Source organism: Elgaria multicarinata, chromosome 5 (genome assembly GCF_023053635.1).
Source record: "Elgaria multicarinata webbii isolate HBS135686 ecotype San Diego chromosome 5, rElgMul1.1.pri, whole genome shotgun sequence".
NCBI lineage: Eukaryota > Metazoa > Chordata > Lepidosauria > Squamata > Anguidae > Elgaria > Elgaria multicarinata.
The window spans coordinates 75,089,202-75,106,336 of NC_086175.1; the positions used below are offsets into that span (position 1 = coordinate 75,089,202).

The window sequence follows — 17,135 nt, forward strand, 5'->3', positions numbered from 1 at the left end:
TTTTTTTGGCAGGATTTTTCTTCCTCTGCCTTGCTGTTTGTTTCATTATACAGTCACTATATGGTGCTGTGGTATAGTGGAATTGCACAAATATATGGAGAGTTTATGGGCAAAATACAGAATATGCCTTACTTTCCCCATTAAAAAACACACACACAATAATGGTGGTAAAGAATGGGAGAGGCCCTGGGGGATGGTGTGGTATAATAAACGATCTCTAGTCAACGTGAATGAACAATCCCCAGCACACAATAAAAGCCTGGTGTAGAAAGGCTCCAAGTGCTGCCGATTAGGAGTGGCTATTCCGTCTTTTCCTCCTTCGCCTCTGCAGGTTCGCTCGGGACCAGAGCAGTGCAGGGAGATTTATTGCCGTAGTAAAGATTCTTCAGATGGAGCGGTCAGTGGTGGGACAGAGGCCCTCCAAGGGACGGCATGCAGGCATCACCGGGCTGTTTCAAAACATGTGGAACAGAATCACCAGCAAGTTGCTCTCGGCACCATTTAAGCTTTTGCAGAGTAGCAGGGACACTTACCCCACCCACGCACCCCCCATTTTAACAGGGGCAAAACAAACGTCCGACGTCTCCCACATGCTCTCTGCCTGCAAGGGTTGCCTGCAGCTGGGAAGGAACAAGCAGACCCGTGTTGGAGCCACTCGAGCAGTTTGCGAATGGCTCTTCTCTCCCGCTCCGGGAGTTCGCCACATTCGGCCAGTGTCAAATCTCTACGTAGCGCTCAAGTTTGCTCTACGTTCTCCTGTCCTCGGCAAAACGCCCCTTTATAAGGCTCTGGCTCTTTAAAAACACTGCGCTGCCCCTTCGCTCCTCCCGTCACCCCCCCCCCCGGCCACCATTGTAGGGGCGGGGTCAGCGCCTCTGAGTGACAGGCAAGTTGCGGCCCTTCCGCGAGGGGACGTCGGCTGGGATTGGCTCGAAGAGGAGCACTTCCTAGGTCGCGAGAGCTGGTGTCGGTCACCGCGGCGCGCCGACCTGAGTCCCGGCTGCTGCGGGGCCGGAGGAGCACGAAGAGTTGGAAGGACGACGGGCGGGACGGGGCTTTGCCTGTGGGTTCATCCAGGTGAGTGGATGTTGCGAGCTCCGGCTGCTGAGGGGGAGGGAAGGAGAAGGGGCTGCTGCTGCTGCTCTGGGCCTGTTGGTTTCCATGGATACCGAAGTAACAGTTAAAGAGGGCGGAGCCTCTGTACAACGTCTGCCTCCAGATAGCTTTCATAGCCGTTGCCAAGGTGCCCTGTTCAAACTTTACAAAGAAAAATAAATTAACATTTTCTTATTGGCACCTGGGATGGCTTCAAAGTAAGGGCCACCAGTTGCTGCCATCTTCATTTTCCATGAATACCTCTGGGCCATATGTGAGGTTTATAAGCATTCATATGATATGAAGATGGCAGGCTAATACTTTCCTCTGCAGTGGGTCCAGGCACCAACAAAAAGAATGGAAAAAAGAAAAAGGGACCCCTGTCAGTTCTGTCTGGTAAGCTGGATGAACTAAAGAGAGCAACAGAGGGTCAGAGAGGTGGGGGGGGTGTCTAGGAAGGGCAGCAGTAAGCCAGCTTGCAGGGTGGGGTGTTGTTGTCAAGGAAGCTAGTGGGGAGAGGCAGAGGGAGGGCAGCAGAAACTGGGGGAGCCAGTTGAGGGGTTAGGGAGGGTTGTGCCTAAATGGATGGGGCTGCGTGAGAGGGCTTGCAGTGAGAAGGGAGGGGCGTGTGTGTGAGAGAGAGTGAGAGAGAGAGAGAAACAAAAAGGATGGAGGATCAATATGTCTGCGTGCTGGTAAGGAAGGATGGAGGAAAGATAAAGAGTTTGCCTTCTCTAAAGTAGGTCTCTATGGGCACTGAACATTATGGGTTCAAATGAATGTTGTGTCTCAGAGCCCATGCCTGCCTTGTCCTTAGTCCTTTGGGCAGTTACTTGTCCTTTGACACTACCTCTGACTCCCGTATTAGGCATTTTGCAGTTTCTCAAATTGCCAAATGTGCCCCTGGACTGAAATCAATTACATTAGCCTGTGTTAAATGAACTGGAATTAGCAAATAAGCTAATTTCAGGTAGGAGTCCACTGCATTTAAAGTGTTCTGACTCCTTTTTTTAACTAAACAGTTTTTGGGGGTGCAGGAAGATGGGGGGAAAGGTTCAAATATTCCAGGGCGAGAAAGACTGGGGAAGATAAATTATTGTTCTATACCCCGTAGTTAATTTCTGAAAAGAAAGATGTGGCTTCAATTCAAACCCTTGAGCTAGACAGCTTGCTTTCTTTGTTTGGGGGTGGAGTAAAGGTTGAATAGGAGGACCAAGTTAAATAGCTGTAAATCAGGGATCTGGAATCTGTGGCCCTCCAGATGTTGTTGGACTGCAGTTCTCATCAGCCCTACTCAATCCCCCACCCCTATTGTAATTAAGAAATGTGGGAAATATACTCTGTATATGCTGAGAAACCATCTTTCTTTATTGTTACGTTCCATATGTCTACCAGAGAAAATAGGCTCCAAGATAGCACTCTCATTTTCTGTGTATGAGTCCTAGCTCAAATAAAAAATACTGTGTACCTTTATTATAACGACATCTCACATGGAAAGGGAACCCAGAATATCAATGCTGCCTTCATATTCAGTATAAGATGCTGTCTCGTTGCCAATGTCGAAGTAGAGATGTGAAGGGCAGAACCGCCTCAACCGCCCAGAGAGCTCCAGCTATTGGGCAGTATAGAAATGTAATAAATAAATAAGGCCCGGAAAAATTCAGGGAAAAACCTTTTTTTCTTTTTTCCCCCCAAAGCCTCTTTTGGTTTTTTCCGAAAAATTGAAATAAATGAAGAAAAAACGGATTATGGGATGTTTTATTTTAGCATGATGAATAAAATGATAAGACAAAGTGTTCAGATATTTACTTTTCCAAATGATTTCTAAAAACTGTATAGTATCAGATTATTACAGTTTCTGTGCACCAAGGACAAGCAAGTCCTAGGTTGTAAATTGAGACTACAACTCTCAAATTGCATTTCCACCTCTAGGGGGCATTGCCACTGAAGCAGGGACTGAAACTAATAGTGATAGCTATAGGTCAGAAAATGAGTCTGATTAAATTTCATGCATATTCATTGAATCTTGGTTCCCCCTTTTTTCTCAGTTCTTTTTATGGGAATGGGTGCTTTATGTCTTGACACTTGAGGACTAGCGGAAACAAATAATTTTCTTTGTTACTAATGTTGGTGGTTTCTTCTGTTGTTGTTTTAAATTGATTTTTTGCCTGCTCCTCATAAACTGGCAGAACCAAAGAAGTTCCTTACAGTTCAGGTGTTCCTAACAGTTCAGGAGCTTGTAGCTCCATTTGTTACAAAAAAAAGTAAATTAAATTTTTAATAATTGTTTGAATACACTGTACTTTTAATACACCAAATTTTATGCCAAACCAACTTGGACATAATTACATTTTATGTTACTAAAGTAACAAAGTGACTTTCAATCTGTAAAAAGTGCTAATATTGCGTTATTTCAATTTCCCCCAAAATTTCCATTTTTTTCCGTTGGGAAATGGGGAAAAAACGGGTTTTTTCCATGGCTTCAAAATTTCCGGAAATTTTACATCTCTATGTTGAAGTAAGATTTCACTGCCCATCATGTCAGACTTTGTATATGGAACGTGAGAGGACAATCTTGCCCTTTACCTCAGGCAACATAATGTCTTGGGTCAGCCCAGGGTTTGACCCAGCTCTGTGTGCGTTTGTGTGTGCTTTTGCAGAAATGGTTCTGCTCCATGTGAAGTATGGTGATGAGAGCCAATTCCTGCTGGAGACAACGGGCAGCGTTTCCATCGAAGATTTAACTCAGGAAGTAGCCAAGATCTACAATGGAAGGCTCAAAGTTCAGCGTATTTGCACAGGTGCCAAATTACTGTATTAAATTGCCTTTTCTCCCCAAACCCATTTATTTATTTCACTTACATCCTACCTTTTTTCCCTCCAAGAAACCCAAGGTGGCATACATAATCCTCTCCATTTTATCCTCACAACAACAGCCCTGTGAGGTAGGTTGGGCTTAGAGGCAGTGACTGGCTCAAAGTCACCCAGTGAGCTTCCATGGCCAAGTTGGGGACTAGAAACCAGATCTCCCAATTCCCAGTCCAACAATCTAACTACTACACCACACTGACTCCCTTGAGGAAATCAAGCACTACCTTCTGTCTTAACGCACACCGTTGTGTATATAAAACAACATGCTTTTCTTGATAAGTGAGACCCTTTTCAGTCTTCTGAGGCTCAGCCATACGAAACACTGTACCAAGCTCATTTGCTTCTAGATAAGGATGCTGAATGCTGGACACAACTCTCCCTGTTGTGCTGGCTCCACCAACCAATGATGAGATTGGTGCAGTAGTTTCCTATGGCTGCAATTCCTTCCTAGTCTTCATGGTCTAATTCTGCCATGCAAGGGTTAGTATGCCTGAAGACACTGATGGGCTGTCAAGTTATGCTGACACTGGGTTTTCTTTCAGTTTAGTATTGACTAATAACTTTCTTTCAAATGGAAGCATTTGAATATCCCATGTAGGATTCAACTATAACTTTTTTAAGCATGGCTATGTAATATAAAATAAGCTTGTATTCAAATGCTACAATAGCATCCAATTTTTGTACTTCTGGTTGAGAACATAAGAAGAGCCCTGCTGGATCAGACCGCCTATCCATCAAGTCCAGCACTCTGTTCACACAGTGGCCAGCCAGCTTTCAACCAGGGCCCAACAAAGCAGGACCTGGTGCAACAGCACCCTCCCACCCATAATCCCAAGAAACTGGTGCACACAGGCTTACTGCCTCGGATACTGGAGGTAGCTGATAGCCTTCTCCTTCAGGAATTTATCCAACCCCCCTTTAAAGTCCTCCAAATTGGTGGCCATCACTACATCTTGTGGTAGTGTGAAGAAGTTCTTTTATTTGTAAAGAATCTCCCACTAATCAGCTTCAAGGGCTGACCCCGGGTTCTAGTATTTTGAGAGAGGGAGAAAAATGTCTCCCTATTCACATTCTCCACACCATGCATAATTTTCTACACCTCTATCATGTCTCCCCTTAGCCTCCTTTTTTCCAAGCTAAACAATCCCAGCTATTGTAACCTTCCCTAATACGGGAGATGCTCCAGCCCTTAATCATTTTTTGGACATCTCTGCTGAATAGGCTGTTATAGGGCTTCTAACATAGAATTAACTTCTTGTCCCATTCTCTGATCCTTTTATAGAAGTGGAATCGTTGGCAGAACATGGTATTTTCTTACCCCCCAACATGCAAGGTCTGACAGATGAACAAATAGAAGAATTGAAGCTGAAGGATGAATGGGCAGGAAAATGTGTTCCCAGTGGTGGAAGCATCTTTAAAAAAGATGAAATTGGACGGAGAAATGGCCATGGTAAATAAATGGGTGTAGCTTAAGCATGCATATCTTTCTGTATATAATTAGGAGAAGGGTTTCTAAGGCTCATATTTGGTATTTTAATAATTGCATACATTTGCATCTTAAAATAGTGAACATAAGTTACGGAAATAATACTAGCAGTGTCATCTTTGTCATCAAACTTCAGTCTTTTCATGTGTATATAAAGTACATTACTCTGGACTTTTCTGTGCAATCAAAAAAGTGTGCCCCAACGTTTTTTTATGCTTAGCACTGTACTCTGGCCTGCCTCAATAGTGTTAGTAGCATGATAAATGTCACATGCCTGCGTTTTGACAGTGGGATGGATTCGGATTTAGGCACATGCAACTGGGCACATGCAAAGGCTTTCTGTCAATAGAAGACAGATCCTGGATCTAACCCAATATATTTCCTGCTGCAACTGGATGCCCACTTGTAACACACACACTGTTTAGGACTAGCCTGCCCCAGTAGCTGCCCTCATTGTCTGCAGCGCCTCTGCTACCTTTCTTTCCTTGGCTTAGCCTTTGCTTTCTGCTTCCTCCAACTCCATTGTCAGTAGTGTTGGTGCTGCTTTGCTTGTTTGAACAAAAACCCTCTATATTTTTACTCAGGAGTAAAAATTGAGCACTGGGACTTTCTCCTGAGTAAATGTGTATAAGACCTAGCTGCACATCCTCCTTTTCTTTTGTTTTCTGAAAGCTCTACTGCCATTGCCTGAGCTACTGGTTGGCAGCAAAATGTTACTATTGAATGAATATCCATTGGGTACAGCTGGGTGAAAATGTTGCTGGTCTGCCAATGAAGATGGAAATGGATGTCTCTCCGCTCTCTCCATTCATGACATTGGAAAGAGGGACCATCTGGAATTCTCTGAGAGCAAGAAACAGGGATAACTTTGCTAGGACTGGGGAAATACAGATTCAAATCTCTGCTCAGCTGTGAAATCTTGCACCATTTGCACACTCCAGCTAATCTTTCTAAAGAAGATGGGGCTGTACAAGCATTAAGTCTGGAGTCTTTAATCACCTAACTACACTACTGGGATCTCTGTAAGTTAAATAAGTTTAGAACAGTATGAGCTTTGATTATACCTACATTTTGACTTGGAGGCATTTCCAATGACAACTTTTAATGCAAAAACATTGGGCAGTATCTGATGCCAACTGGGACTCACTACGGTTCCTGAAGCATCTGGAAAGAGTGCAAATGCTAATTCCAGGAATGGAGCAGGTCAGCAAAGCTCACAGAAGTGAGCTCCACTGACCTGTCCCAATCTGGAAAGAAGCATTTCCAAGGTTTCTTTCGGATGTGCAAGTTCATGTTGCGCTAGCGGTGAGTCCTGCAGGCGCAACAGAACTTGCAGAAGTGCAGTGGCAGTATAGGATAGGTTCTTAAACAACCTGCCTGTTTATATAATGTCATATGATGTTAAATGCACCTTTCTAATTTTAAGCCCCAAATGAAAAAATGAAGCAGGTTTTGAAAGCAACAGTAGAAGAAGCAAAGGCACTAATATCTAAGGTAAGATATATCTGTATTCTTACTCTGAAATATGAGATATTTAATTGACACTTCTTATAATGATAACCGTTAGCATTTCTGTTTTGTCAGAAGCAGCTTTTTCAGGAGCAAAGTGTTTATTCAAAGGAACAACTGCCAGGAATTGTAGTTGCTGCAGTGTAGCATTGCAAGTCATCCAAGGATTATCATCCAAGTTATTGGGGTGGTGTTAAAGCAAGACCCCAAAATGATCATATAATCATACAATACCATAAAAATGAAACCGAATATAGTCATAAAACAATTTAAAATGCAACAAATATATCAGGACAAAGTAACCAGCAAAAACTGCTGGTGGCAAACAAAAATGTTTTAAACTTAGGAGGTCCCAATTTGTTTGGAGCAGCGGTGGAGGGGTGTTTAACCCTCTCCCGCACACAAAGACCTTTTCCCAATCAAAATTGCCTCAGAGCTGCAGAGGAAACAATACAGGTCTTGTCCACAAGGCGTCTCCCGCTTCCTAGGTAAATCTACAAGTACCGTTGATTTCAGTAGGAAAACTAAGCAGGTGCTCCGTTTGTCCCTAGTAGAAGTCAGTGGCCTTTTAATTTATGCTCAGCTCTGGGTAGATCATGCTGCTGTTTTCTTGTTAATAGAGAGGGGTAATTTTTAAACTTTATAACTCTGGAAAAAACAGTAAACAAAAGAAGTGATTCCACATCCAGTTTTGTGCTGACCAGAAACCTGGGTGTTATACATACCTGGCACAAATCTTTTAAAAAGAATCTTTTGTAAGAGATTTAATTTATACTTAGCCAATCTTAGCTGCTTTGCTATATATACAAAAGGACAAACATTTACATGCTGGTCCTTAAGCGAAGCATACTTCTTTCCTTGGCTTTACTCAAATGTCATGCTGAGTCGCACTGCGGGCTGAAAGGAAAACATTGTTTTTCTCTGTGCTTTATTAGTTTGATAAATGAAACGGCTTCTGTCTGTATTGCAGAAACAAGTGCAAGCCAATGTGTGTGTTAATGTCAATATGGTGAAAGATGCGCTGGACCAGCTCCGGGGAGCTGTAATGATTGTTTATCCAATGGGACTCCCTCCATATGACCCCATAAAAATGGAGTTTGAAGACAAAGAAGATCTGTCAGGAACTCAAGTAATAATTTATTCCGGTTACATGGTTTCTGGTTTTCAAAATACTGCTGTTCCTGGAATGAAATGTTTGAGGCTTTTGCAGAACATGTATTCATTCATGTATGTATTTTATTTATTTCTGGGGTGCAGAGCCTCCAGGGGTCCCCAAAAGGCCGTGCCCCTTCCCCTTCCCCTAGCCACTGATCATTTTCTGGTCTCCTGGCATTTGTGCAGTTTATTCCCCATTTTAAATGGCTCTTCTAAGGCTTAGTTACTGGCAGAAAGAAGTATAAGCTAAAATATGATGGTATTTTTGGCTTTGCCCTTTTTGCTTTTGGCCTTGCCCACTGCTGGAATGTGACTCCTGAGGCTTCTCCAAAATGAAATTCAGCCCTTGGGCTGAAAGAGGTGCGATACCCCTGGTTGATATATTCCTTCATCCCGAAGGCTCTTACACAACTACATACATTTACGTTAAAAGTGGTTTTCCTCCTCGTTGCTGTTCTTGGGAGGGACTTCTGGTTGGTGACTGGGCCAGAGTCTCCTTCTTTTTGCTTCTGCACTGCAAGGAAACTGACCATTTCTACAGAATTATTTTTTGGAAGGCAGGGAAAGCCGGCTTACATCCTAATGATATCAGGTCTCTGAAAAGTCAACTCACTAATTAACATTTCTTAGAACTCACATTCCATTAACTTAACACTTAGCTGATTTGATAACAGTTATTTGATAACAGTTATTTTTTTGTGAACCGCCCAGAGAGCTCCGGCTATTGGGCGGTATAGAAATGTAATAAATAAATAAATAAGTCCACCTTACAAACATTATGTAATCATAAATGCTTAAATCGGTTCTGCAGAAACTGATGCTGCATTACACTGAAATGAATACAAAGTTAGCAAGAATTCGGTGAATTCATTAGAATTAGCTTTCCATCACAATGAAACCAGAATACCCTTAAATCCCACTATTTGTCATCTTTCAGAATCAGTCACCTGATAAGGAAAGGTCTCCTCATGGACAATGGTAATGTTACACTTTAAGGATAAAACTCCCATGGGAGCTCATGATGCTTTTTTAAAAGAAAAAAGGATATTATAAAGCTGGAAAAAGTGCAGAAAAGGGCAACTAAAATGATCAAGTGACTGGAGCATCTCCCCTATGAGGAAAAAATGAGGCTAAGGGGACACATGATAGAGGTGTACAAAATTATGCATGGTGTGAAGAATGTGAATAGGGAGACATTTTTCTCCCTTTACCATAATTCTAGAACCCGGGGTCATCCCATGAAGCTGATTGGTGGAAGGTTCTTTACAAATGAAAGGAAGTACTCATTCACACAGCGCTTAGTTAAATTTTAGCATTCACTACTGCAAGATGTGGTGAGGGCCACCAATTTGGATGACTTTAAAAGGGGGTTGGATAAATTCCTGAAGGAGAAGGCTATCAATGGCTACTAGTCCAATATCAGAGGCAGTAAGCCTATATACATCAGTTGCTGGGGAACATGGGTGGGAGAGTGCTGTTGCACTGTGTCCTGTTTGTGAGTCCTGGCTGATAGCTGGTTGGCCACTGTGTGAACAGAGTGCTGGACTAGATGGACCCTTGGTCTGAGCCAGCAGGGCTCTTCTTACGTTCTCAGGTGAGGCTACAACCTTCTCTCCATAGGAGTGCCTCACCAATACTTGATGAATACACTCTTTTTGAAAACTGCATTTTCCACTGCACCAGCCACAGATTCTGCATGTCTGTTTTTGTTTGTTTTGTTGCTGCTGTTATTAAAAGGGGCAAAACTATTTTTCTGTTCTCTTGCCATTCTGTTTGTTCAGTTGAACTATTTGGTGATAGGAGCGCAAAGTGCTATCAGGCACATTGCTCCTATTCCTCCCCAAAAGGAAACGGTATAAGCTCTAAGTTGTGTATTTGTTGTTGAAAACCCTGTGCACAGAATGGCTTCATCTATCATAGGCTGCACTTGAAGTTATCGAGGAACCCGAGGCACAGCTGTGGTGGGCAGCAAAGCAGTTGAAAAGGACGAACCAGCTTTCTGACTATGTGGGCAAAAATGAGAAAACCAAAATTATTGTCAAGATACAGAAAGTAAGTATAACTCCTAATCTATTTATGCAGTTCTATGCAGCTTGGCCTGTTTTGCCCATCACAACAGCCCAAAGTTTTTCTTTAAACCTGTGGTTGTTGGGAATCGAGCGAGAACAGGCGAGTGTGATGGCTGCTACCACCTGATTAGCCCCTTGTGTTTAGAGGGGGAACCCAGGGATGCTTCCATTTAGCACTGTGCAAGCTGAGATTTATGGATTGTTAAGGAAGAGGCAACCCAGAGTTGGAACCCTATAGTGTCTGAATAAGAAAGAAAGAATACACCTGGTTTTTTGTGACGTGCAAGCCAGGCCAGTGCCTATTTCATTGCATTTCTCTTCTCTCTCAGTGTCCCAGAACAAACTCCAGCATGCAGTGCAAGAATGTGCTGTTGTGTGTTTATGTGTGTGTGTGTGTATATATATATAGATATGTGTGTGTGTGTGTGTGTGTGTGTGTGTGTGTGTTAGTTATTGGATGCACCCTGTGAGGCTGCCCATCTTTTTTGCAACAAGAGCTCCTTGTGCTCCATCTCAAGTTGGTTTTGAAATGCCTGAGCCTTTTTTTTTTAATGGATCATTGGGTGACTATAAGAAAATAGAATGAAGCTTACAGGTTCTCCACCTATCAATATGCTTTTGTAGAATCTCTTATGTGTACACAAGACAATTGCTTTAGTATATTGTGTATATAGACTGCTTGCACACCCACCCATAGTATTGTACAAATGAGCTCATAGTTAAATTATGGAATTCACTATCACAAGATGTGGTGAGGGCCACCAATTTGGATGGCTTTAAAATGGGGTTGGATAAATTCCTGGAGGAGAAGGCTATCAATAGCTACTAGTCCTGATGGCAATGTGTTACCTCTAGTATCAGAAGTAGTAATCCTATATACTCCAGTTGCTGGGGAACATGGGCGGGAGGGTGCTGTTGCACCCGAGTCCTTCTTGTAGGTTCCTGATTGACAGCTGGTTGGTCACTGTGAACAGAATGCTGGACTAGATGGATCCTTGGTCTGATCCAGCATAGCTCTTATGTTCTTAAGATTTTATTTTTCTGTTACTACTTGTAGCCTCCTAGATTCTGGCCTTCATTTCAGAATAGCAACATGTCCGTCTTTAGTGGTTGAAGAGTGTGGGGTGGCAAGGTTCATGAGGGAGGGGTCCCAGGTTAAATCCCCAGCATCTCCTGGTGGGGCTAGGAAGGAATCCTGCCTGAAATCCTGGAGAGCAACTGCCAGTCCGTTTCAATAATATTGGCTAGATGGACCAAGCACCTGACAGTGTAAGGCAGCTTCCTATGTTCCTATGTATTGCACAAACACTGAGATTCTCTGCATACAAGTTAAGTTGCATCCTCTGGTAAGATACCTGTCAGCTAGGCTTTGCTACCCAGGGTCAGTGGTGGAGGGACTGTGATGTTCAGCAGCTTATTATGAATTAAATGTAAATATATGCAAAGTTAATGGTTTATATTATGCATAAAGTTCCAGGAAGTAAGTAGGCCTCAATGTACTTATAATTTCTATGCACAGGTTGGGTTTGTAAGGGGTGTGTGTGTGTGTTGAATGCCTGAGTGCTGATTGGATAGTGGGAGGAGCTAGAGAAATATAGCACTTGATATAGAGCTTCTGAGCTGACAGCAAGACAGTTAAGTAAGGGGTAGGATAAGAGACAGAAGTGTAGGATTCTATGGGAGAAGTGTATGAGAGAGTGTGTGGGTTATGATTCTGTGAAGTAAAGGGTAGAAGTGATTGGTTATAAGAGAGTTAAAGTGTACGATTCTATGAGAGGCAGACACTGAATAGAAAGGTTTGGTGTGGGTTATTGTGCTTTAGAATAGATGGTAGTACTGACAGAAACCTTGTAACCATACACATTTGAACAGAGGAAACCAATAAGCTTATGTACATGCACTTAAGTTAATAAATTCTAATTACATTTAAAAACAACTGGTATGGTCTGTGGAGGAGTGACTGTGGAGAAAACAATTAATGGTGGCAGCAGAATGGGAAACTGAGGGCTAGGTTGCTGGGCTGGGGAGCTGTGGGGCCTAAAGAATAAAGGTGAGACAGGAACAGCAGCAGTAGGCCAAAACCCTCACACACTTCATTAGCACAGGGGGGATTGAAGTGGTCCTGGGTGCTAGTGGTATGGATAGTCCTGTCAGGTAGCTTGTGGGTGTCTCAGGTGAAGCCAAGATGACATACCCTATTTCTTCGATTCTAAGACACACTTTTCCCCCCATGTAAACATCTCTAAAACTGGGGTGCATCTTAGAATTGCGGGTGTGTCTTAGGGTTTCTTTTTCTGTTGGTGGTACTGAAATTAGTGTGCGTCTTACAATCGATGGCGTCTTACAATCGATGAAATACGGTAGGTGAAGGCAGGACATCACATGGACATCTTGCCACAGCACTGTCCCCAAGTGCAGCACTATTCCCCCCAGGTGTGAATAGCAGCTTACTCCTAGAAGAGGTGCCTTCTAGGACAGTTTTGACTACTTTAACATGCTCTACATGGGTCTACCTTCAAAAACTGTTCGGAAATTTCATCTGGTCCAGAATACTGCATCCAGACTTGACTGGAGTTTGTTATAGGGGGCACATGACTCCCTTGTTCCAACAGCTTCACTGGCTCAATGGCCTTCTCCCACATGAGCCTACCCAGTTCTTAAGATCTTCTTCTGGAAAGGCCCTTCCTTTCAGATTAGCGGATTTGGTGGCAATGATTAAAAAAAAAAGACCTTCTTAGTGGCCGCTTCCTGGCTATGGAACTCCCTGTGGAGAGAGGCTTGGTTTGCTTCCTCTCTGCTGTCCTTCTGCTGGCAAGCAAAGACTGGTTTATTTAAGTGTGTAAGTGGGTCTGTTGACCTGGAGGCTGTTTTTTCTCTGTTATTTTTGTGTTTTTAATTGTGTTTAATGTACCTGTTTTATTGTTTTTAACCAAGTTTTATTAGTGATGATAAACTACCTTCAATTCCCTATTTGATACAAGTCAAATAACTCGGACACCCCTTCTCTCCATCCTGAGAATACAGCTTGCTCATATCTGCATAATGCCATCTGGAGTTCATTCTCTCTCTTTCTCTCTCTCTCTCTGTGTTTATCACACTAGAACATGACAGCGTTGGGAACTTTTATGTCAAGTTACTTGTAGCATTATTCCGTTGTCAAAATCCTGACAGAATAAAAGTGCACAAACTATTTTATTTCTCCAGAAAGGACAAGGAGCCCCAGCCCGTGAACCTGTCATAAGCAGCGAAGAACACAAACAGATGATTCTTTTCTATCACAGAAGGCAAGAGGAACTCAAGGTATCGTGTGTTGTTACAAGCATTTATACTGTAGAAAACAAGATAGCTCAACATTTTTGGGGTTTATAACACATTTTCTTTGCTAATTCTTTTTTCAGAAATTAGAAGAAAATGATGATGATTCATTTTTAGATTCTCAATGGGCTGATAGTCAAGCCTTGAAAAGACAGTTTCATGGTGTAGAGGACATTAAATGGAGACCGAAATGAAGCTATTTCCACACAGATTTTTTTTCTCTTTACAAGATAAATTTACCCACTGAGTTATACTGGCAACATGGATGTAACTCCTCTCATTATAATTGTTTGAAATATTAAATCCTAGATCTGTAGAAGAGATTTATTGTTATGTTTGGTTGCAAAATATTTTCATCCTTATATGTACATTTTGAAAAATTGTGTTAATAGGCTTTCAGATCAGATGTTTACATTTTAAAGTAGTTCACTTAACATAGTTCTCATAATATTAAATAGCCTGTCCTCATTCGAAAGTTGTCTTTCTGTTCCTATTTCTTCTATGCTATTTAGGATGGTATAAACCATTTTAAAAGGGAGCACACTTTTTTTAAAAAAAATAGACCATGTTTGCAACTGGGGAATTCAAAATTTAGTGGAAATCACATAAGCAGTGCTAACCATTGTCTAGTTCTACTTTTCCCGGTTACAGTGGTAAGTGGTTAACAATCGTTGTTCATCTGTTTGTCCCATGGTACTTCTAACCATGCAAAGACAGTTGTTCCTTGAGTTCAGCCATGCATATTCTTCAAAATTAGACGAAAATTAAAAATATGCTTGGAAGAGTAGATTTACCAGACACGCTCCAGCCCATGAGCAGCCAGGCACACAAAAGAGTTGAGAGCAGCTTGGTAGATCTGCTGTGATACAGTCTCATTTGAAGCATTTGGTTTTATTTGAAGATGAAGAAATCTCCTTTCAACCAACAGCCTTTTTATTGGAGACTTGAGCAGAAGTAAAATGTCAACTGATAGTTTAAGAAATTATTTGAGTTCCATAAACTTAGAATTTGTTGTTCCAAATAGCATTGTATCTCAAAGGCCACACCAGGAAGTGCCTATATGGTCTGAGTGAAATTCCTCTAGGGCATCTGGTTCCATGATGATAAAGGGACTTATTTACTTTCGTTATAAATGAAAGACGAAGGGAAAATATCAAGATTGGTATCTTTGCTGAGATGCTTCCCAGATGGTTTTGATTAATTTTAATGGATGCCTAAAAATATACAAACCATAACAAATAATGCTTTCATTTCAGATTAACATTATTTTGATTTGCTTTGTTGGCTTGGAAGAATAAATAGCAAAACTTAATGTTGGTTTGGAGCAATTTTGTTCTTGATTTTTCATAATAGTTCCAAAATATTCTTAAAAGGGAATTATCAAGTACACTGAGAGATGGCATTCGTTATGTGCCTTTCTCTTCTAGTAATAACTAGTATTGTGGCTATCAGCTTTGAGGTTTCTTTTTCAATATTCTTGTTCAACTTTTTATCTTGAAAGCTTGCAAAGTGATTTTACAATTTCCCTATGCAACTGATTTTATTTTCTAAATTTATCTTTATATTTAGCAGATCCCCTCGCCCTATAATTTAATCCCATTATATCTTGTCCTCTGTCTTTGGAAAGAGAGAACCATTCTTCATCGTGGTCTCTGTGCATCACACATATGGGCTCTGCGCCTGCGCTGAGCTCATTTCAGGAAACTTCTAAAGCTGGGGCTAACGTTTTCGGTGGGAACCCCTCCCCCACCATCCACTGCACATGTCTACGGGTTCACGCCCGTTCCCCTCCGTTCTCTTTCGACCGCCTTGTTATCAAGACATTTCGTCGGGAGCTTCTGCGATCTCTTTGAGAAAGCTTGCCAAGTGCTCTTCAATTTGAGTATTAACTCTTCTTAGTGTATATAGTTATTAAAAAAAAATTTTTTTAATTAGTTTAGATAGTTTCGTTTTCTTTTGTCAGTCTTTGACTAGTCCACACGGCCATTAAGGCCCCATTCTGTAAATGTTTGGAGTGCTGAAGTAAACTCCCCCCAACTGATGGACATTCCTTGTGTTTGCTGTGTTTGGGGGAGGCACATATTGTTGAATTTTGTGGATTTTGTATGAGATTCACAAGACAAACAAAACACCATAGGGCAGATTGCCTCAGAGCGTTACTTTGGCAAAAGGCTTTGGAGGCTGCTGATCAAGCAAAGCTTCCATCAACAACCACTACCTCTGTTCGTCGTGTACCTCCTCCTGATTCGAGGGCTCCTACTCTCGTTATGGGCCACCCGGAATCTCCGGTGCCGACCCGGGCTTTGACCGTCACCACGGTCAAAAAGATATCCAAAAAAGCCAGAACAGTTAAACCTACGGAAAATGGACACAAAAAGAAAAAGGACAAGTCCACGAAAGAGGCTTCTGCAAAGACTGTGTTGAGGATTCCCACTCCTCCACTGTTGCTGGAATCTCCTATCAGGCAATTACCTCCTTCGGTACTAACAGCTCAAGAAGCTACATCGGTACCGAGGATGGAAGGACTGCCTGCGGTGTTGATGTTGGAAGGGGAAATACGAGATACCTCACTTTCCATACCATGAAAGGCTCACGAACACCGTGGCCGTTACGAATGTGAGCCTCGGGATTGAAGACAAACTCAATCACCGAACTCACCCAGGTCACATTTCTCCGACCATCGCGATCGAGAATTTCAGACCAGATTGGCATGGAGCCGTTACCCGAGATCTCCTGACAGAGACTGGGATAACTATTCAAGTTGGTCAGGCCCTCCTCGAATAACATACCAATATCCTAATTGGCAACAAGAACCTAGCCACTATGATGATTGATCTAGATATTTCTCAGATCATCGATCACAATACTGAGTCGATCCACCTCAGTACCAATCGCCTCCTTCGGCCTCGGTTTCTCGACCACCGATTGATGATACAGCGCTCTGCACCGAGCAGCTACCACTATCGGTACCAACGCCAAGACCAGGAACTCCGAGACCACCTTTACTCACGATCGAACCCACTAGATCTCGCCATCATCAACATGATGCACCGATAGATGGGGAATAAGCGAATAACGTATCACAATTGAGGGTGATCCAGCTGCTGCAGCCTGATTCCCCACAACAGCAGTTACAGTCAACAGCGCAAACGGAAGTGCTGCCGCAAACGGAAGGAAGGGATCCCGATTCACCTATAAGACCAGCCTCATTATATTCAGGGGATGATTATCAATCCGACACTTCCTCCTATTCAATGGTGGCTCCATCAATACCGTCCCCGGATAACGTTGCCACAACACGAGAGGGTGCCTCTCCGTCTGAGGACAGTTACCATTTCACCAACCAAATCTTGCGTATGACGCAATCGCTGGATATAGAGATCCAACAGCCATCGGAACAGATATCTGATCCTGTATTCGATGCTGTGTATACAGAAGCGGCAACTCCAGTCTCTATTCCATACTTACCTACCTTGCTGCATACCGTAAAACAGTCCTGGAAGGCTCCAGCAACTATGGGTGCAACATCGTAATGTTTGGAGGCCCTTTATAAGGTGCAAGAAAAGGACGCAGAGTTTCTTTTCACGCATCCAAGACCCAACTCAATAATGGTTGAATCATCTCAGGGGAAGAGC

General features: G+C 42.6%; 1 protein-coding gene across 1 annotated transcript; it reads left to right on the forward strand.

Annotated features, from left to right (window-relative positions):
* Nucleotides 1-970: 970 nt before the first annotated feature.
* On the forward strand, nucleotides 971-14,062 carry CFAP298 (cilia and flagella associated protein 298). The gene is made up of 8 exons (XM_063127583.1): nucleotides 971-1,077; nucleotides 3,756-3,896; nucleotides 5,249-5,416; nucleotides 6,879-6,946; nucleotides 7,932-8,090; nucleotides 10,037-10,168; nucleotides 13,390-13,485; nucleotides 13,584-14,062. The coding sequence occupies exons 2-8, from the start codon at nucleotides 3,758-3,760 to the stop codon at nucleotides 13,692-13,694; spliced, it is 873 nt and encodes a 290-aa protein (XP_062983653.1). The 5' UTR covers nucleotides 971-1,077; nucleotides 3,756-3,757; the 3' UTR covers nucleotides 13,695-14,062.
* Nucleotides 14,063-17,135: the final 3,073 nt, after the last annotated feature.

What these genes read in the sequence shown, in the direction of transcription:
- CFAP298 (XM_063127583.1), top strand. Translation starts at nt 3,758, where the DNA reads ATGGTTCTGCTCCATGTGAAGTATGGTGATGAGAGCCAATTCCTGCTG. An exon ending in AGTTCAGCGTATTTGCACAG is followed by an intron (nt 3,897 to 5,248) that starts GTGCCAAATTAC and finishes ATCCTTTTATAG; the next exon opens with AAGTGGAATCGTTGGCAGAA. An exon ending in TTATTGTCAAGATACAGAAA is followed by an intron (nt 10,169 to 13,389) that starts GTAAGTATAACT and finishes TTATTTCTCCAG; the next exon opens with AAAGGACAAGGAGCCCCAGC.